The sequence below is a fragment of the Epinephelus moara genome, chromosome 17 (genome assembly GCF_006386435.1).
Source record: "Epinephelus moara isolate mb chromosome 17, YSFRI_EMoa_1.0, whole genome shotgun sequence".
Lineage (NCBI taxonomy): Eukaryota > Metazoa > Chordata > Actinopteri > Perciformes > Serranidae > Epinephelus > Epinephelus moara.
The window spans coordinates 13,535,404-13,558,422 of NC_065522.1; the positions used below are offsets into that span (position 1 = coordinate 13,535,404).

The 23,019-nt window shown below is 41.6% G+C and overlaps 1 protein-coding gene across 13 annotated transcripts in view; it reads right to left on the minus strand.

The window, feature by feature from the left end:
• LOC126404725 (receptor-type tyrosine-protein phosphatase delta-like) overlaps nt 1-23,019 on the minus strand; it is a 427,878-nt gene that overhangs the window by 76,106 nt on the left and 328,753 nt on the right. For all 13 annotated transcript variants that reach the window (XM_050068106.1, XM_050068116.1, XM_050068110.1 and 10 more), the window contains one exon: nt 1,507-1,652. In XM_050068106.1, the coding sequence (XP_049924063.1) occupies nt 1,507-1,652 (146 nt within the window). The remainder of the gene's footprint in view (nt 1-1,506; nt 1,653-23,019) is intronic.

A 23,019-nucleotide genomic window follows, 5' to 3' on the forward strand; every position in this document is an offset into this window, starting at 1 on the left:
TAATCGATGTGGCTGACTAACTTTAAGAATGGGGGAAGTTATCGTGGTCAGAATTTTTGCTCTGATATCGTGTTGTGGAGTGAAATTTTAATCTGAATGTGTCCCACTCTTAAAGTTAACATTCAATCCCTTGAAAATGCATCACACTGGATTGTGTCAATGGGACAGAAACAAGCACAAACAGTTAAAGGTGGCTTGATAAACGGTTACGGACAGTTGTACCATGAGGTGAGGTAGTGGTACAAAAGACAGGACCGACTGTATTAGACGAACGACACATAAAATGCTCACAAACAGGTGTTTGTTGTAGCTTATTCAGCTATTTTTGCATGCTACATGTTGTATACTCACTGATTTTAGAAAGCCCTGTGTCATAACTCAATCTCTTTTAAGCATAGAGGTAGATTCAATAAAGATAGGCCTGAGACCTCCGCTTCATACACACAAACACGCTCACGCACATACACGCACACACGCACAAACACACACAGAGGCCTACGAACATTTTTAAAGTTCACAATATATCTGTGCATGTGTTAGTTAACAATACACTTTAACATTTCATTGGCCAAGCTACAGCAGTGTTGACATTCAAGCTGACAGCAGGTGATGGTAAAAAACAGCCTCCTTTCTTAGTCAAAGCAGAAAATTTAGAAAGGAAGTGAGTCTTCGAAAAGGAAATGGGTTTTTGTTAGAAGATGAGGTGGCGGTGCATGATTGAATGGGCACAGAATGGTGGCAGCCAGCAAGCCCTGTGAGGTAACGAGGGAATGAAAACTAGCGTGTTAGCATTCAGCACAACGTGCGATGCAAACGCGATGAACTCTGATAAGATTAGATTTCTATGGGCATGAGACGCAAAGAAGAGGAGGGAAGAGCTCCGTTAAGCCATCGCTGCTGTGCAGTAGCAAGCAAATATGGCATCTAGAGCAGAGGAGGGGAAAAAGTGACACCATGATAGTCCCGAGGACTGACACAGAAATTAATAGAAATCTTATCAGTGTTCTGCGATGATGTGTTATTTCTCATGGGTATTGAGCCCAAGTGCAGATTAAAGCTGACCAGAAATCAAAGCTTCAGCCAAAATAAGGAGGGTAGGACATGCATTAAGATAAAGATGCCACAAAGCAAAAGGATATTTCGAAGTGAAAGCGTTACTTCCCCTTTCACTTTGCATAAAGCTGGCAAATGTGGCGTGATGCTAATGTAGGTATCTGGGTCACACCACAAGTTGCTTTTTCTTCTGTCCAATTGCTCTTTTCTTGTCTTTTATTTAATTACAAATCTGTCCCCAGATCTTTTGTGTACTTGCTCATTAAAACTCATGCATGTTTAAAAGCCTGGCCAGCATGGTTATTAGAGCCTGCTAATGCGTGGTGGCAAGTCAGGGCGAAATGCAAGTGAGCTGGGCTTGGCGCGATGGATTATGTGCGAGCAGAGCCAAAAGCAGTGCTGAAGCATTCCCATTTTGTCGAGCATTTTACATCAGAACAATAGACCTAATACCTCAAATCTCTGGTTGCTGACTTTCTTCCCCTTCTTGTTCCACACAATCTTCGGCCGTGGATCTCCCGTAGCTTGGCAAATGAAGGACGCCACGCCTCCTTGCACGCCTGTTTGGTCATTGGGGGTTCTTAAAAACTTTGGTGGTGCTGGAGAGAGACAGAAACAGAATAAAAGATAACAAAAATAGTTAGTGAGCATGCTAAGCTTTGCAGACAGAGCAATTAATCTTTCTTATCAAGCCACACGCACTGGAAAGCAACAAAGTTGCAGATTTCAGCATGTGGCTGTTAAGAGGATTGTCTTTGGAGGTCAAGACAAGAGATTGTACTGACTTTATTTTGCGAGTGGAAACAGATGATCAGTGGTTGAGATCAGAAGTTAAAGGACAGAGGGCATTTTATCTCGACTCTGTATTTCCAGTAACTCTTAAATCTCAGCTGTAGGATGACTGACTTAGGGAGCTTTAAGGAGGAATTCTTGGATAAAAGAAACACTATAGAAAGTAAATAAAAGATTATAGCCTACTTGATGTTTCATTTTCTCTGTGGCAAGAAATTTGATTTCGGCTGCAAAGCTACATAAAAAAATGCCCCTGTCCTCTTCTTGTGTTTACAACACAGTCTCGGAAACCAAAAGGATCTTCCTCATTAACAAAAAGGTCAGACTCTGTAGGGCTCCCTTCTATTATGTTGTCAGACACAAAGAATAACAATCTGAGCCAAGCAAAAACAAGCTTTTTTTGTGGATGTACATTGAGAGTGCATATTCCCTGAGTGGTTACATTGCAGCCTGTTTTGCAGCCCTCTCGCTCAATACTAGACCACTTTCAAAAATTGTTGTTCCTATTAGTAAGTTAGACACAAAACATGGGAAAATAGGGTCCAGGTTGAAAATACAAAAGTTACCCTTCAGGTACATTTAATGTAGGGATGTCCCGATCCAGCTTTGTCACTTCCGATCCGATACCGATATTACAGCCTTGAGTTTTGGCCGATACCGATCCAATCCAAGCGCGTATTATACATATTCACTTATTTTGTTGTCAGTCATGTTAGAAAAGGTTTGATCAAGCGATATTACTCTAACAAGAACAACTGCTTAATCGGGTTAGTTAGAATGATCCACAACAGTTGGTATGAGAAACTGACCCGCTTATTGTTAACAGGGTTAAATAAACAAACTTTAAACTTGAACATTAACATTAAATAAAAAATATAGCTGGTTTGCTCTGGCTGCTTTGGCCCCTTAATAAATAGAAAATAAATCAACACAAGAAATCTTTAAAATGTCTAACATTGAAATTAAAATAGCAGCAAGACTCCACACACTTGTGCTTTGGCCCCCTAATAAATAAAAAAACAGATCAACACCACAAGACATTGATGACATTTAACAAACAATGCAGCCTTTCCTTTTCAGTTATTTTAGTAGTGTCAGTGTCAGCCTGGTGCTGCTGTTTTCCGGGACCAACAGAGGGGACAAAAAACCACACACAATATTGTACAACAGTTTAAACAAGCAATAGTCCATCCATGGCTCCAATTTCACTAATTGTGCCCAAAACAATGCCATCGGTGCTCTTTACTTAAACAGTAAGAGTGTAAACCAAATAAAAATATCACTCTCAAAAAACAGAGCAGAAAACAAATAGTCAGTTAACTAAATTGGCCGCTACTCTTCCTACCCTTCCCTCCATGTGTCTGCATGCTAGCCTGGTGGATTGATAGTAAGTGCTGGAGCGGATCACTGGAATGGACTGCTTGAATCGCGGAGCGCTGGGCTGGCCGGAAAACCTGGATAGGACTACATGAAAAACTGGATCAGAGTTCTGGGATCGGCATTTTTCCATGCAGTCCGACCCGGTGCATGTTTTTTGCTAATATCGGCGGCCGATACCGATCCAAATATCGGATCGGGACATTCCTAATTTAATGTCAAATACTAGTAGAATTTGGAAATCAAGACCTCTTGAGCTGTAGTCGGGCTTGAATTGATTAACCATTGGTCAATATAGTAAAAATAATCATGCTTTAAGTGTGTTTAAGTGTTGCTCTGGCCTCTTCTTTACAATTGTTTTCAAAATAATACCATATTATCTGAATGAAATGTACTTCATTGTGAATTCATATGTAATGCATTGTTTCAGCTGCCAGTAATAATTTATAATGCAATTAAAGGGGGACATACATTCTTAAAATTAGGAAAACCCTTAAGTTCAGATCACTTCGCACTTTATTTGTGAAAGGATGATTGTCTGTAGACTTGTACTCTATGTGTCATTCAACAGAAAAGTCGTCTATTTTAACAAGCTGTTGCCCATCACACTGTCCACATGCTGTTCCACTGGACATAAATCATGCGGCCACTCAGTGGCTCTAATAACACGGGCTAACATTTTCCAAACTGTTGCAGAGAAACAGAAGCTTGTCTATCGGTTCAGCAGCAGACAACACTAATCTCTAGAAAACCACCAATTGGAACTGTGGCTGTGCCCTGCACAAATGAGACACGCACCTGATAAGGTCCTTGCAACGCTCTGACCAGCGATGTGAGCATTCTGTTGCTCCTAATTGGTCCCTCAATTCAGCACAACAAGTCAAGTGTAAAGGCAATGAGGATAAAAATGCTAAAAATGCAGGGGAGTGGAGGTGAGAGAATAGCAGAGTGGAACAGTGTTTGCTTTGTGTGGACACGGACATGGACGTTCCCATCTACTGTGGTGGTTTTGCAACACTGTACAATAGCATTTGTTCAGGCTCTGATCTCCATAACAGTGAAGAGAGCTGCAACCCTGCTACTGCAGTTTGATTTTCAGAATTACAGTTTAAATGATTCTCCAATATAATTGTGGCTTTGTCTGCCATCATAACAATTCTCTGTTTACTTTCAATTCTAAGAATTGAGCTCTGTTTCGCCTTTTTCCCCCTCCAGGACAATAAGTTCCTGCTCATGAGCTGATGTTTCTATTGCATCAAAATCAAAACACATGAAAGTGATTAAAAAAATCAAAGGAACATGTCTCTCCCTGATGAGATTTTGATTTTGAGATTTACATTCCAGCTTTATCATGTTGATCAAGGCTAATTTCAATAGCAATAATGTCATAGCGCTAAGTCAGACCCCCCTTGTGTTTTCCTCTGAAGCTCGAGTGCCAGCTTCAGTGGGAGGTGTAGCTCCATCTGTCCCCCTGCGGAGCAACTGTTTGCCTTTTATCAATCACTTCAGCAGGCCATTAGGGGCCACACAGCTGCAGTAATGCCAACCATCTGAATCACCTCATCTGTGTGTGTGAGAATGTGCGATTGTGCTTGTTCGCGTGCCTGTGTGCAGACTGATTTCCCCTCCCAGATTGTACTGCCCAGCAGTGGCTGCAGTGGCGCTGTGAGCGAGGGACAAATTAACCTGCAGGATTCGTGGAGAGGTGACATAAGATGTGTGGTCAGCAATCAAAAGGGCGCACAGATAAACAGGCAAGCAGCTGGGCTTCCACTGGGCAAATGAGTCTGGGAAATCACCTGATTGCCTCATGACATGCGCACGGTCTTGTGTGTGCACACACATTAACAAACCCACACACACACACCTCTCAGAGACTCTCTTTCATTCACCGGCTGACAGATCCGACAGGTGGGCAGCAGAGTTGACACTGTGTAATTTGTACACGGCAAAAAGCACCATTATATCTGCATTTGCACCTTATCTCATTGACTTTGCTGGGGTGTGGTGCACATTGGCATCCAGCCAAGAGGGTGCTGATGGGTAATTGATATGCTATTGGGGCTGTTTTCGCTCCGGGGCCATCCATTATGGCTCGGTGCGTCTCCCTACACCGGCTGTGATAGACTGCTAGGACATGTACGGGAGATCAGCACTGGAGGTGAGGGGAAGAGGGTGGGGGGAGAGTCATCGCACAATGGGGAGTGATTGAGGCGTGACATGGAGGTAATGGTGTTTTCACAGACATGGCCGCTGATAGCACCATCATACCCCCATTTTAGGTCTGCCGCTGACAAACATCCATTTTGGTAGACTCCTCGTATGGCTTCGGGTAGACAGAGGCTGATTGAAACCTCTGTTTTCTCCGAACAATGCCATGACGAGCACCTTGACAGCAACCAAAAAGATATGGTCTATGAACATTGTGCAAACCCATGCACCGCAAAGACACCTTTTACCACAGATTCCTGATTTTTCAGTGCTTGTGTTAGAAAATTACAACACAAAATCGTCTGTAAAATAATAGTGGAAAGATTTATTTGTAATCGTATTAAATTTAATAAAGAATAATTTCATTAACATGGAATATTATCAGGCATCGTGTGTGGACATTATTTTGCCTGTGATCATATAAGATGAATCTCAATTGAAAGAAGTGCCATGCAGTTAAAGCTCCTGTTACCTCTGCTGCATGTTGGCATCTCCTTTGAGAGGTAACCACGAATTAATACCGTGGCTAGGCACCTGTTAATCCAGTGCTAAGCTGTCGCCGGCAAACAAATGAGAAGTGTAAAGCCTGTCACGAGCTAAAAGGTTGGTGACATGGGCCTGTGCCTGCTCTCCCTCGAGGTCATTATGTAACCTTGTTCACATTCGTCGCCATTGGAAAGGAAGAAGCTCTTCATAGCATCCCCTTGCTCTATTTTTCATGGATCAACGCCATGTTAATAATTTGGTGGCTGACTGAAAGCCTTTACTGTTCTTAAGAACACCCATGTCCACAGGGCTGAGGGGGCCGGCTGTTGCATGACTGGAAGTATATATTTTTTAATGGGGAGACATAAATGGAAATTGGAAGCCTTCGACAATGTGGGCAGCACATACATAGAACATGAAATCGCATTGCTGTTGCTGCTTCTGCATTCCATCCTTAACATTTTGGCCCTGTTTGAGGTCTTTTTAATTACCATTTCTATAAAGTGCTCTGACCAATCAATAAGGTCGTTCTAGGTGATTAGCACCACAATGGGCAGCTTTTCCACGTAACTTCAGGCTAAATGGTTTTCTCTTGAATTCCACAGAAATGTCAGCGTTTAACATCAGTGCACTGATTTACCATAAAGCTCTTGGACATGGAACAGTTTACTAAAACTGTGACATGGCAGAAGAAATATACCGTCAGGATCAAGACCATAACCAAGCACATCTCTATGCCAAAGACATAGAGGCAGGAAGGATGTCCCAAACTAAAAATACTAGATGTATGGCAGCACCAAACTACATTGTAAAGGTAGACTACAGAGGTGCTTGACCTTAAATCTAAATGCTAAGAATGTTGTGATCAATTTCCTATCTCCCTGATTAACCCTAACTCAAAACCAAAAACCAAATGGGATTAGTTTCTTATTTGCAAACTAACTGAAAGTCAGGAAAAGCAAATTATTAAATAAAAATGGTCAGTTAAATAAACTGAGCAGAACATTAAACCAAATCCCAACATGTTACAGAAAGTGAAACTTTTTGAAAAAAGGTGGTACTACATTGACCTTGCATATTACAGTCTCAGTTTTGCTTTTTGTTGGGTTGAACCCCTCATGAATTACAGGCCTCTACACTGCAGTAGTGTTGTCACCAACCTGGAATTGCTAACTCCAGTACAATACCTTGAAAAATATAAGTGTTTGATACTATTTTCAATGCCACAGAAAAAAAATGACATTGAGGGCATACAATTTTGAATTTGTATGAAAAAATATATATAAGAAGGGTAAAACATGACAACGACTACTTTTCTTTTCTCGGTTAGTGGCAGAGGAAAGCAAAATGACTGTAGTAAACATTAACAATAAGAATAAGCAAGAAAGTCCAGCTGGTACCAGCGTATCGATACCACGGAAAATGTTCAAACGGTTTCAGATATTTAGGCCCAATCCCGATACCTCCCCTTGTCCACTACCCCTTAGCCCTTGGCCCTACCCTTAGCCCTTGCCCATTACCCCTTGGCCCTCGAAATGAAGCAACGAGGGGTAGGGGTTGAAATCTTTCCCTAGGAATTGGGACACCACTCACTACATCACCGCGTCGGTTATGTTCACGCATACATAACTATTTTAAACAGGAAGCTGCGAGCCATCTACATTTCCAACCGGCATCTACATTGGAGTCTCCAGTTGAGTTCATCCTACTGATCGCGTTTGCTGTATTCATCATGCTTTGTTTGATGAACGACAGACGACAGGGGACTTCTGCTAGCTAGATAGCTAGCTAACCAGCTAACGTTACGAGGCAGCATAGTTATACTAGCTGGCGTGTTATCGTAATGTGAAAAATCCGACAATTTTGCAGAACACGTCAGATGACAGACGCCAGATAGTGCGAGCTAGCTAGCTAGCTAACAAGCAACCTGGCAATGGTAACGTTAGCAATGTATGAACTTTTTTCCCTGTCTCTTGCTCGGTGGTAGCCATGGTGACGTCTGCCCCTCGCTGGCAAGTCAGCATCTGAAATCTCTCACTCCGAAGGGCTAGTTTCATACCCACTACCCCTCGTTATGCCCCCTACCCCTTCACGCAAAAAGGAATTGGGACACCCCTACCCCTTGTGGAAACGGGCAAATGTAGGGGTAGGGCCAAGGGGTAGGGCTAAGGGGGGGTATTGGGACTGGCCCTTAGATTCCCTATGTATTTCTAAATCAAACTTTAAAGTGGAAACAGACAACTTTACCTCCTTAGCGTTTCCAAGTGGTATTACTGTTGGCGCCATTGGCATGAAGGCAACTATATTGCTTCCTGTTTTCTATAGAGACTAGTAACAAGGCTTTTTTTCTTTTGCTGGCGAGAGTTTCCATAGTTACTTCTGTTGTTCCACTGTCCACCATTTACACTACTTGGGATAGTAACTACAAAGAACTTACTTTGATACTCTTTGGTAACTGGGAATAGCCACTGATAGCTACAGGGTGACACAAAAACGTTATCCAAATCCTGTTTTGGCTGCGTTCAGTTCAAGCCTTCATTTTCCCTGGGAGTTCGTAGCCATTGGCAGACAGAAATGCATAGTCAAAGTGAGGCTTATAGGGAACCTAAAGACGCTAGATGGCATCATCTAAATGCGGATGGTGTCATTATTCTGTAGCAGTTACATTGTGCCTTGTCTGTTTCCACTTTAGATACCTGTTGCAGGACCAGGCTATGTGTTGAGTGGACTGTGTCACTGAGGCTAATGATATCATATTTTCTATCATCATGCTCAACTTGGAGGATAGCAGGGTTCAGAGCATCTTGCGGATCTGCATTCATTACAAGTTTGTTTGATATTGGCTTAACTCTCAGCCAAACATTGCATTTAAATACTCAAATAGATCAGAGTCTGGGTTTCATTCATAATGGCCAAAACATTTCAAGTCATCAGGGCTCCGCCATAGACTAAAGTTTGATCTGCCAAGCCATTAAAGAGCATGAATCAAAGAGTGGAGAGAAGAACATTAATAAACCCACTTTCAGTTGGAACCTCTATTCGGCACAGACACCAGTCCAAGACGGCTCAGTTTTCACAATTATACTGACTGACATATTCAATTTCATTTGCATGAAAAGGGCCATTTCCTCTCTGAATCTTTAACTTGCAGGGTGAGGTGGGGTTGTGGAGGGCGATAATTAATCCTAACACATTGGGTGGCAGTCTGAAAATACCCTGCTCCATTTTGGACATACTGGTGGAAGAAAGGAGCATTTAAAGATGCCATTAACCTCATTCGACATCTTTAAGCCGCGGCATATCAGTTCTGTGATATTGATGAATTGTCACAATGGCAGCAAGTGGGACAAATCGGACTGAAAGGGGCTGCTAATGTTGGAAGAGGGTAAAAGTGACGCATGTAGTATATGTGCCTGGAACATTTGACTTAATGTAATCCTTTAAGTATTCTGAAAGTCAATTGTGGCAATATCATTATCATAGTATTTAAATAAAAAAAGGTGCAGAGGGATGGGTTTGTTGGTGATTGTGGATGCAGTTGTGTGGTTCATGAAGCAATATGCTCTCTATGGATTAATTAACTGTCTATACAATGTTTGGAAACATCTGACCGCATGCCAAAAAGAAAACAGACTGTAGTAATGCAAAAACACAAACAGAGAGATAAACAAAAACAAAAAAAAAAAGTGGAAAAAAAGAGACGGGAGATAAACCACACATACTAATCAATGGAACGAACGCAAGCATAAGCCATTTTCTTGGGGCACTACACAGCTCTCTATCTGCAGCATTATGATAAAAAATGTGTCTTTTGTAATGCTGAGGAAACAAACTCCACATTGTATGTGTTCACAAAGGGTCTGAGCAAAAAGAAAGAAAAGGAATTGGAGCTTAATTAGAACTGTTGGCTGATTTGCATTGCATGCTCATCGGTAATCTTGCCTTAAATGGAAACTGAAATTCTTATTGCAATTAGTGATTACTTGAAAAGGGATATGGCCCCCGAATGATTGTTAATTACTGGATCAGGAATAGTACATTAATTCACTGCAGAGGTTTTAATGCAGTGCAATGATGGGGACCCGCTCTTCCATCAATATTGTGCTGCTTGTCACACATAATGAAGTTCATAATACAAGCCTTCTCCTACACTGCTCCCTCCCCTTCCCAACTGCTTAAATGTGCTCTCTAAGCAAAATTCATAACAGTCATTATGTAAAACTAATTCAATAGAACATACAAGAATGCAGCTTAATGACACATTAATATTGAGACTGCATGTGGATACTAGGGCTGCAGGTCCATTTTGCGACAGGGTCAGGGTCTCTTATTTGGCTCATAAGCCGCCCGAGAATCTCTCGTGAATAAATAAATGCGTATCATCACTTACAACAGGGCTTCAAAGGCAGGGAAAACTACAGCATGCATAATCATACACAAACTCACCAGCGTATTCTCCTTGCCAAATATTCAGCCCAATGACTAAGGTTGCGAAAATCATATTCCAATGGGACTTTCTTAACCCCAGTGTGTGTTACTCATGCTCAGTGGCACCGCTATGCAAGGTCTCAGCTTCTGGCTAGAGCTCTGCAGGAGTTAGGGCACTTTTGCACACACAACAGCCACAGCTTCAAAAAGAATGGCTAATGCTCTTGTCCCACATTCAGTGCACTGACAGATTCTCTGACAAGACAGGGGAGAGAAGGGCTCTGGAGGTGCACAACCTACCACGCACATGTGCATGCAACACACCGACACACTCTCGCGGGTGTTAGAATATTCTCGCTGGATGGAGCGAGCATTACAAATGGGCAAACGACATTAATAAATTGGGGGTTGTGGGACAATAGAAAATTCTGGAAGGTTCCATTAAATAAATATAAAGGGTTATTTATGGAGCAGTGCTGAGCTTCTTAGTCTGTGTTTCATGGCATAAGATGGAAACTGAAAGGCCCCCTTATTCAATTATCATTGTAGATTCATAAAGGCAAAAACCTTTCAGTTGTGCAATGACAGCTACATCAGTGATGTAGTCTCGTCTGTGGTATATGACAATGTTTGCAGAGGAAAACTTGTACCCTCTCTACCGCTCTCTTCCTCTCTCTCTCTTCCTGTGTCTGTCTCTCTACCAGACACACACACACGCTACCGCCATCTCCCACGGGACACATTAGCGAGGTAGAGGGATCCAGTTTGTCACTTAATAAAACGGCCCACTCAAACAGATGGCTTTGTTCAAACGGCCCCCAACGCTTTAAAAGCTGGAACTGAATCGCTGCTGTGGCAAATCAGACACATGAAAGCCCACCTCCCTTTGCGGTGGAAACCAAACAGAAGGAAACATATAAATATTGAATTGCGCCACTGTTGGCGCGAGACCATCCGGCGGAGAGAAAGAGAGAGAGAGAGAGCGAAGCAGGGGGGAGGGAGGTGGAAAACACTAGACCCTGCTGTAGGAAATTCTGAACATCTGGACTGGGGTTGTCAAACGAAGATGCAAAATAATACAGAGGCTTCAATTTCAACAAGACATCTCCCCTCATTCATTACTTGTTCATTTGTGTGTGAATGCACAGATCTGGGGCCAATTCGTGTGTGACCATTTGAGGGAAAAACAGTCGAGCAAGAAGTATGAAATTTGGATTTGTTTGTCTTGTTTGTTTTTCCTCCAACGTCTGGGAAAAAAGAGAGAACATAGATAAGTAATTCTAATTGTGCAGGCTTACTCTGTTTGGTAGTCAGCGCAGTCTATTTGCAAAAAGTTAATTATCTGATAGGATAGGCAGTGGCAGCCACTAACACAGAAAGCCATTCGTTCATTCTGTTATCCACTAGGCAATGGAACGATTCATTAAATGGCAGTGCTGCAGCAACATGGCCAATAGTTATCATGCCGGGGCTGCACAGACTTGAAAAGATGTTAAAAATGGCAAAAGTGATAAACATTGGTCGGCCATGTCAGCTTACTGCCAATGTAATCACGTGTAGATAATAAGAGAGCGTGATTGTGAATGATTCTGATGCTTCTGCCACATGTGATGTAAATCTTATGTTAGATTGATAAGAAAATATCACCAGGACGCCATTCGCAGATGACAATCTACAAAGCTGCTGGCTTTACTCTACATGTAGGAGAAATCAGAAGATATGGATGGGAAGAGTGGAATGGAAAATCCAATAAGCAACATATTTGACTGGCTGTATTCAAGAGAGAATTACACTACGCTCGGGCCTGTCCTATTTCTTTATAGCATAAACTTCACATAATTGTCTTTGCCCTCGACCACGGAGCGGAAAAGCTTGCCTCATATTTGTCTCCGTAGGAGCAGGGATGGATTATGTAGCAAATCATTCCAGGGATTCGACATTGTATATTTAAACAGACTCTAATTTTATGGATAAGTAGTGCCAAGCCATTTCCGATGGATGCCAGTTGTCAGGCCATAAGAAGTGACACATTCCCTGCACTGTGTTTTCTCAAGCGCTTACAGGCAAACTAGCTCATGCTCCAGCAATCCCGCTAGATGACAACTGGCTTCCTTTCAGCAGCTCAGATATCCTGCGAATATTCCCAAGTTCAGCGAAAAAAAAAGGGTTACACTTAAACCGAGCTTTTTGGGAAAAAATAATAGGCTTTTCAAATCAAATTTTCCCATGTCTACTGTACGTCCAACTATTACAATCTACCGGTTTTCACGTTTCCAAAGTTCGGGGAATATTTCACTAATCCATTGAGAATAGAAGTAATGGACAATGTGAAAATATGAAACTACAATTAAGGTGCAGTTTCTGAGAAAACCTGAAAAGAGCACTCTTTTTGCATACTGGTCTCTGCAGCCAGTCGTAGTCATGGCTATCCTCGAACCAAAAACCTATTACTGGGACAAAGGATATGAAGGGGAGGTACCACAAACAGTCACTCAAGGACCAAAGTGACCTTTCACAGGCCACTAATTTTATGCAGCAGTGAAGGAAGAGTATTGCACATAAAAGAGAGCAAGAAAAATGGCGGTGATTGAAACATTTTTGAGATAAAAAAAAAATCACCCTTTTCTCTTTGAAGCCAACAATGAGTGTGATCTGTCACAATACAGTGGTATAAAACCATTCTGAAGACCGCCAGACACCACTATATGATGGAAGTGATTAAATGAGAGCTGTAATACTGTACCTCTGGCTACTAGCTTTACATGCTAGCTCCGAATAGATGCTGATAGAGTTATTGTATGTCTTTATTGACTGGAGCAGCACATTAGCTTCAATTCTTTCAGGGCATGTACAGTATAAGCTTACAGTACTTCACCTCACAATATAATTTTTAGACTTGCTGGCTCCCTGGTTAATGAGATTTTTATCAGAGTTTCATAAAAACATTAATTACTCAGAGTTAAAGTGCTTTTTTTATGGTCAAAATATGTCCTCCAAGCTGCTGCATTTGATATAATATACGTCAAAATGCAAAAATAATTGTCCAAATTAATTAAATTGAAATGATTATTCTCAATGTTACTTCTTTTATTACATTTTTTAATTAGTTTGTTTTACATTAAATGAGTAACATACACTACTGCGGGATAACACATTAGCTGCGTATTAGCGGGGTTGTTTTTGTCAGCCACACATTATTAATATGTCTCCAACTAAACCGCATGCAGTAAATCTAAGTTGAGGCCTTTGAATTCTTAATTGCGAACCCCTGAAGAAAACGGTGCAGCTCGCGCGCGTGTGTGTGGCTGTGTCTTTGAAGAGCTACAGATGGGAAACAAATGAGGGCGGGTGGTATCAGGGTCAGCCTGGCGGATGGGGGTTTTCACTTGGAAGCAAACAGTGCAGTGTCACCCCAGGAGCAAAAAACAACAACCCCCAGGGGACATAATTAAAATAATCCAGCGAAATTAAGAGCTTCAGATCATTTTTGAAAGGCTCCTTCTCGATGTGTGTGGATGCGGGGATGATTCATCGGGAGATGCGTAGAAGTGTAAAGAGGATGACTCTCTGTGTGTGTGTGCATGTGTCTGTTTACAGTGTGTGGGTGTTACTAGACACTCTGCTTTTGAGCCAAAGTTTTAAGGTGCATCCATATTCATTATATTCATCAACTTGTTAGAAAAGGAAATGTATCATAGTATGCGTTCCAAAACTTTTTACGTTACTGAAAGGAGTTTTTTTTTTTTTAGTCTGACCAGCAGCTTTATAGCTCGCTATTTCGTCGGTTGGTTGGTCAGCTGGTTGGTGGGTCCACAAAAATTTCCCCACACTTTGGCAGGCACTGTTTTTTCCCTAGGAGGCTGAAATTTGGGGATCACATGTATGTGTGTGAAGGTGTGCATTTATGTCCATGCCAATTGGCTAAAAGGGGCCGTGACTGTGGGAGGGGCCTATTGCAAAAAGGTGGATTACTTCCAAATGAATTCACACACTTGCTCAGGATTTTTTGGAAAGATTGGACATGAGCCAGAGGACAGCTGATTAACTGCTCATGCCAACTGGATGCATGTACGTGGTCACAGCTATAGTATGGCGATTAGCCAAAATACAATTGCATCATACTCGTAAATATGTGCGTCACATTAGCGGTGATTAAAATGAACATGATCGGGGCCTTGAAATGCACCACTCTGGTGATGTTCAGGAAATCTGTCAAAGCAAGTAAAAAGAAACACATTGACAATTTAAAGTGGTATTTGAGAAGCAACTGACAAAAGAGAAATAAAAAAGGGCACTAAATACACCAAACTGTTGGCCAAAAAAAATGCCTCTCAGAATTCATGTATACTATATATTTCTAACTGTGTTTCGATTAGTGATTTAATGGAATATTGTGTCATATTTTCTCAGAGGCCGGGTGAAAAAAAGGGTAGATTTCAAAAGCCTCCTCAGAGTAAAAGACTGTTGGGGACCGGAGATGTGGCCTTTGGACTGATGGAGTTTGTTGCGCTTCTCTTCTTAGTCTTTTTCACCCTTTGCCAAACTGAGCCTCAGTTGACAGAGCGAAAGGGTACACAAAGGCGCCGGCTTCAAGAGCAAATGTTTGCCAGCAGTAATGGGCTCTAGTCCACTGGATGAGTCAATGTGTGTGGTTTTTGTGAGCATTAAGTGTATGTACATAGAAATACTGTACCGACAATACAGTATATTTAATTGTGGGCCTGAATAATGTGCCTGTGTGTTTGTTAAGGGAGTCATTCTGATCATAAATCAGCCAGATCAGGGTAAGAAAATTCCCCAGTAAAAGTATAAGACCTATCTATCCACAATGCCCTTTTCACAGTTATCTGGATTATTCTAAAAGCACAACTGTGAGTAATGGCTGGGGCTATTGGCTTTTAATGTGGAGTAGTGAAACTGCGAGGAAGAGAGAGTAAAAAGCCAATGACATTGTCACAAAATGCCACAAGGTACTGTGGTCCTCAGTAAGTAATGACTTCATCCGTTTTCTCACATAGATTAAAGGTTAAATAGTAAGACGGCACATTGACTTGGCATGATTGTTAACTTCATGAATATTCTAGGAAATCTAGCACTCTTAAGCACATAAGGGCAACACACAGTCACTGTTTTTTCAGCTTGGAATGGGTCAAACTGATGGAGAGGCAGGTTGTCACAATGTGTGACACTGTGGCATGTATATTAGTTTCCATGTATATGCATATATGTATAAAATAAGGACATCTCTTCAACATACATTTCATTGAATCGGATATTGGCACTAATGCACTGGTATCCATTCATCCATCCCTGTATGAGATGCTCTTCTCTGATGCTCTTCTTTTTCTGTCCATTTTGTACATTAATATTAGTATTTATATTATCACAATGCAACATATATAAATCATAATGATGGTGGTACATTTTATCATTTAGAAACCATTTGAGGTTTTAATATAGCACAGAAAAACTCAGCCTTATATACTTAGGTGAAAACATAAAAGGTCTGCAATTTTTATTGTTTACTTAAAGGGACTCTAAAACCTACAATTGTGTAATGTACCGGTAAATAGCAGAAGAATTATGTTTATAGCAGGGTTCTCCTTGTTTTTTTTTGGGTGCAGATATTTTCACTCTGCGGCATGTAAGGCGAGTCCGCTGTCATTAATCATTCCACAGGTGCAGGAGCATTGTCAGAACCCATACGTCCCTTTGCCTTTTCAACCTGGGAGGAAAGTGAAATGGTGTGGGGGGGTAGCTGAACACGTCCCTAAAAAACAATTTCCCTTCCCCTTCTTCTTCTGCGCCGAATTTGTCAGGAGGGAGAACCAAGTCCAGATTAATTAGATTCCATTTTGTGGTCATCTTCGTTTTTTCCTCCTTCCATGACTCTTTTCTTTTTCTTTGTCTTGCCTACAGTCCTTACAGCCATCCCGGCACCATTTATCACGTTGCCATCTCGACAGTGCCTTCCCCCTTCCTTGCTGGGAAGCCATTAGAGCATCTCTGCATCGCGGCGGCCAGATTGCATTCCGGTCCCCACTCGCGACATTTATCATCTTTTGTCCTAACTTTTTATCTGCCCCTGCCCTGTGTGAAGCCCTATCTGCAATGCCCACTATAATGAAACACTGGGAGGTGAGGCTCAAGTAAATAACCTAATTAAACCTAGCAAACAGGGACAAAGGAGAAAAAAGCACAAAAGGCCTTTGTGAGAATGCCAGAGGAGGAACACTCACAGATGGCAGTGAGGAAGTCGAAGCAGTGATGTGGCACGATGCCCATACCACCTTCTCATCTCTGTATTTATAGTACTCCTAGTGGTGATGTTGTTTGTCCAAAGATGTCCTCTTTATGTGATTTGGACCAACATAGTATGACACCTTATCCTTTTTCCTGACAAAGCATTAATTACATATCAAGAAATGTCGAATGTGAGAAAATAAATGCCTCTGCAAGACAAGGAAATATCTCTGTGATAAGGCCCAAAGCACTGAATAATGGGCCCTACGAGAAAATCTATCCTTCCTTCTTACTCTCTTTCACTCCTTTCTAATTCTTAGGCAAAAGTCGAGCCAACTCTGATTGGTCTCATTAGGGACAAAATGAAGAATGCCAAGCGTCATAATTATCGGCGCACTGCTGCAAACAGTATCGAGTCAATACAGCAAAATGTCAGGAGGGCATTAGTGGGCAATTATTAATCCATATCAAGCTGGGATGGACAATTTAATTATCACCTAATCAATATTTCCAGATCTTGTACAGATGTAGAGCAGTGACCGGGTGGATAGATCTGCTTTCTGAGAAGCCCTGTGTGAGGGTAGCTGGGGACAGTGGCAGGGCCGCAGTAAACAGGAACCTGCTTCTCTGCATGCATGACCAAGGGCATACGGCGTCTTTTGATGACGGACGCCAGCTCTGCTGTACCTGAATATGTTAGGGGAGGAAGGAAAACAAGTGGGTATGTCTAAGCTGAAAAAGCTTCCTCTCTCTTGCAGTTGTTGTTGTAGGTTTTTCTGGGGGAGTGCAGTACAGCCTTGGGGAGTCTACAAGTTGTAGCGCACACTTTTACTTATATTTCCTAATTAAAGGGGACCTATTGCGCTCATTTTCAGGATTTTACTTGTATTTTGGGTTTCTACTAGGACGTTTTACATACTTAAATGTTCAAAAAATACTTCATCTGCCTGTCTTTACTGGAAGACCTGTATAAGCCCACTGTCTGAAACGCTCAATTTCCAGGACTCTTGTCCAGGTCTTTCGTGTCTGTGCTTTTGGCGTCTCTGCACCATCATATCCTCTGTGAAAAATCACCAATAGAAGCTTCCAAACCAAAAATTACACATTCCAACATGCTCTAGCAGGAATCTGATCCAAAATCAGGGAGAAAAACAACATTGATATGAGTTCACATATTGTATTAGCTTTTGGATGTAGCAATATCATAAGAGCTGTCTTTTCCTGGTTTTAAAGGCTGCATTACAGTAAAGACATGTAATTTTCTGAACTTACCAGATTGCTCTAGCTGTTTTATTATTTACTTTTACCTACGTTTTCTTTATTTCCACATTAATGATGATTATTTATCAAAAATCTCAAAGTGTACATTTTTTGTGAAAGCACCAATAGACAACCATACAATATCGTCGCAATATTGATATAGAGGTATTTAATCTGAAATATTATATTAGATTTTCTCCATTTTGCCCACCCTAATTGAAAACCACGATAACTGGTTTCCCTGACGTTAGCATGTAGCTACATGTAGCAATATACGTAATGCCTGAATGCCTGAAGCAGGTGAGCATATAAAGAAATCCATCACAAGCTGACGTCGGTTTGTCTTGAAAGTAGAAAAAACATTCCAACTAAGATTTCAGACAGAGATTACTTTAAAATATGTTGACATTATAATTTGAAACTAAGAAAAAACATAATAAGCTCCCTTCAAATGACTCATTAACCCAAATGTTTTTCTCCTGTTCTTCTTGATCCTTGTTCTTTCATTTCTACAAGCATCCCTGACCCAAGACAGGACTCTGTGTTCATCACAGTCTGGTGCTACTCAAACATTGTCATTTACTAGCAAAGCTCAAAAAGCCACTGCCTGGTGCAGGAGTCATGTCCTGATGAAATGGGGCTATGAATCATAAAAAATAGGTAGTTATTTGTGTGGCTTTTATTACCAATTTTCTATAATATTCTATCATTGACAATAATATTGCTTACTTTCTGTTGGTACTCTCTGTTCTCAATGTAGCCTGAATAATTACTCTCATTGTACCTGAAACAAACTATCTCAAATAATGTCAGTCAAGCCTTTGTGCGAGTGATGAAACAAAATGAATGCTGTGTAACAGGCCCTTGTGGATTTCAAAGACACCACACAATGAGGCATGGCAAAACGAAAGTGGCTGTCTTCCACGAGATAGCAGTCATCTTGAGATAAGAATACCGTCTCATGGTTCTGTTTTGATTTTTTGTTTGCTATTATTGTGACTCCCATCTCCATCCCTGAATCGCTTTAGTCACTATGCAACCAATTGATTACTACTAAGTTGCCTGGACCTGGGTGATTTTCACCGCTTATTGCCTCACTGTCTGTTGCAATGGATTACGATTTTAACATAAGATTGCATTTTCGGCTCACTTTTTCTTACCCGGCACACATTATAAACCTGCATTATTCTTTCATTTTTTCCCTATAATGCTTCAGTTTCCATTTGCTATAATAATACCAAAAGCCAGAGTGCTTCCCTTTGTGCACGCCACTAAAAACTCACTTAATACATGAAGACTTGCAATGGTGACTCCAAGCTTTTATAGAAGTTGCCTGAAGTTGAACTCAATGTCTGATACTTTACAGGCAGAAGTTGACTTTTTTCATTGTGTGTGACAAGAGACTTGAAGTAAGATCAGAAGGGGTGACATTCAATCCAAAATACAATATCTTTAATCTGTTTACCTTTGACTTTCATTACCACATTTAAGATCCTTAAAAAATGGTTGAGATTATTTCATAAGATGTCAGGAACCTTATCATATCTGTAGGATTAAAGTTGTAGACTCCCAGATTACTTTTTGGAAATTATCTTTGAGCTTTGCAGAAGGAGAAGAGTTGTGACTAAGCAGTGAAGGAACATAAAAGAAATCCCCGTAACTCATATTAGATTTGCCTTTCCTTCATTCCTATCACCTTATCTGGTTCGAATGCCTTTGAAAGTCAATCCATCCATTCTTTCAGTTAATCTCCATCTAAGCTCTTTTCTCTCCCGTCTTTCTCTTTCTTTTCTATCTACCTACTCCTAATCTCTGTGTCCCATGATATTTTGAGATTCAATGTCTGTGGCAGGTCTGATTGTTAATCTGACCCTTACCTATATTTTACTTGTGGTTCACTTATTTTAAATTTAAAGGAACAGTTCAGCCCAAAATCAAAAATACACATTTTCCTTCTTACTTGTAGTGTTTATTATCTGTCTGAATTGTTATGGTACAAGCTGCTGTTGTCAAGGGTAATCCACAGACCTTGTCGTGAGCAGTTTTATGTAGGAATTATTTTCTTTCTACCGACCTACACCCACCAACTGCATCACTATGCAGAAGAAAGCATGCTTTTCCTTAACAGAACAGAGGCTCGTGCTTGTGACAGTGCGAGATGTAAACATAATGGCATCCTCCTCGGTTGGGCTGTAATGTGGACTAGCTCAGTGGGGCTAGGCGAGCTAGCAGCAGCCTGCTGTGAGATGATACTGTTTGTGGGTGTACTTTTTCGAAGGACAATAGGTCCTACATAAAGCTGCTCACAACAAGGTCTGTGGATTACCTTGAGAGACCTGGGCATAATTCCTGGAGAGAGAGATGTTTTTCAAATGTATTTTTTTTTTTGCCATCTAGTCCTATTATTGGAGAGAAGGTATCTCTGCGGCCGAAATCTCCAACACTCGGAAGCTCACATCAAAACAATCTAGATTAATAAATAGCGCAGCAGGTAAGAAGAAAAACATGTATTTTTGATTCTGGGGTGAACTGTTCCTTTAAGGCATCTTACTAAGTACTGTGACTATCTTCTCTGGAAACAAAGTTGTTGTTTGTATATTGTGTCTACAGCACTTAACTACGGCAGACATCACAGAATATGGTTATTTTTAGCATCGGTCGAAGTGGATTATCCAGACCATCTGATCAGTGGTGCTCTTTGGCAGTAATGGAGAATAAAAGCATATTATTACAGATATGCCATATTTTCCATCTCTTGGTTCCATTAGGTACCCAATATGTGTGTGTAGAACACAATACTACTTTTATACATGAATACTGCACAGACTATGAATATATGCAAGACAGTGCATAGCTGCTGGCTGTTGCTATCATATACATACATACTACATGCCTGAGGAATGTGCACATATTGGATGCTGTGTGTGTGGGAGTGTGAACAATAAAAATGAATGTACTTGCATATGCATGCATGGTTGTGCACACTACAGCATGTGTCAAATTGTACCGCCTTGTGAAAACCCCCTTAGATCATAATGCCTTTAACTTATTGTCATTATCTTATTTTTGTGTGCATACACATTTAAATGTGCATTTAAAGGCAAATAAGTTGCTTTTACACACATGTATTTGATGCACACTGAAAGCAATTTGCTTACAACACGCATCTCATCGAGGCCTTTCAGTAGCACTTTGCTACCTGCTAACTGACTAATGTCTCCTGGGCGTTCCCAGTCTCCTCCCACCGGAGTTGGTCAAAGACTCCAATAAGGCTGTCCCCGTGGGACTTAATGGCAAAACTACAGCTTATCCTTTCTGTGGACATCTCCCCCTGAATAATCACAACGGGGGGAAAGCACAGCCAATTAAATTGCGCTGTGTAATGAGAGGCAGCAGCTCATGCGGTGTGAAATTTCTGTCAGTGGCAGGAAGGAGACCGAGCAAGTGAAAGGGAATCTCTTCAAGACTCTCTGATCATGTGTTATTTTTTCCTCTCTCCGCGGGGCATGAGCAGGAGAGTGGGAAAATCTTATTTAGATAGTGTACTTAAAGAAATCCATGTAGGCATAAATCCTGACATCATCGAGTCTGCTCAAACAGCCTTCTCCCCTCTTCCCCCATGTACCCCCCAGTACGTGCTCTCTTGTACTAACTATCAGACTGAGGGAGAGATAAAAGTGGGGAGATGAGTGGATTAGAGGATGACTGCATAAGGATTGAGTGAGATCGAACTTGAGAGGCCCAAAAGTTTGTGATGAAATATGTCAGACTGCGTGTTGGCCTTAAAGATTTGGCGCGAGGTAGGAAAACCAGATGTGGCCCTTTCGAGGCAAATGACCACTCCGGATTCTACTGTCAACCCTCTGTTGTACATTAATTATCTACACTTAACTTGAAATATCCTTCATCATGACTCAAGTGATGGAGGGGATTGTGGTAATTAATTAGTTGATGAGAGAATGATGAATGACATGAAGGACTGCACCAAGGGAGTGTTAAAGCTAAGGGGAAACAGACTGTTCATGGATGTTATGATGGATGCTGTATAAACGGCTCATAAATGTCCAGGGACCTTTTGGTAATCGTGTGTGTATGCATGTGTGTGTGAGAATGCATACTCCATGTTCCGAGGCGTGATGGGACGGGCACTTAGAGCGCTGTGCCATTAGAAACAAGAGCTTGGCTCAGTTTCAACTGGAAAAGCCTATGGGTCTGGCTGTGGCGTGAGAGCATTTTCGCCTCTCAATGGAGGCTTTCACTCTCATTTGCCATAACTAATAAACCACACTAAAGCTGTGTGTCACAATAAATCTCAGCTCCTCGAATGGCATGACTCACTCGGTGGCGCAGAGAAGCCAAATGGGGAGCAAGCGTAAGTCGGCGAGTGTGTGAATAAGTGCGCAAGAGAGTGAGTTAATGAGTGAGCGAGCAAACAAACAAGTGAGAGGGCGGAGTGACAGAAAAGAGTGACAGATGTAGTGTGTGAGAGAGTATTAGGTGAGAAAGACGGCTCTCCAAAGACGGACTTTGAGCACTCACTCCATCACTCTGCTGAATGTAAATCAACTGTGACAAGGGGAGCTTAGGGCATAAAGATTCCCAATCGGCGTCAAGCATTGGAGAGTGCTGTAGGTAAGAAGGTGGGGATGTAAGCTTTCTGGCTGGGACTGAGAGATTGCCCCGAGGCACTCCATGGAGATGAATGGTTTAGACCATTAACCCCACCGCAGAATCTCAACATACCCCACAGGCACACAAATGTGCTGCGCCGAGATCAGTGCAATGCGTCGCACTCTACGGACCCCTGGAGTGAGACCAAAGCTCCAGCCTAGGGCCAGGTGTTACCCACACGAGCTCACACGCACGACCACACACACACACAGACGCATGAATTCGGAGGCAGATAATTCAAAAATGCTTTCATAACTGTACTGTTATGTACTATAAAAGTGCACAAAACACATTCCTTCTCTCCTAACACATAAATCCAAAGAGGCAAGATGTTGGTCCCTTGAACAAAGTGATGCATCCAGCAATATCTGTGGCTCTTTTACTCTGTATTCAAGAATAATTAGTTAATAGAATGACACTTACAGAAGTCATGCAGGCTTTGTCTTCCACTTGGCTCCCTGTAATTTAAGTTCACCTATTTTGCTTATGGCACACAAA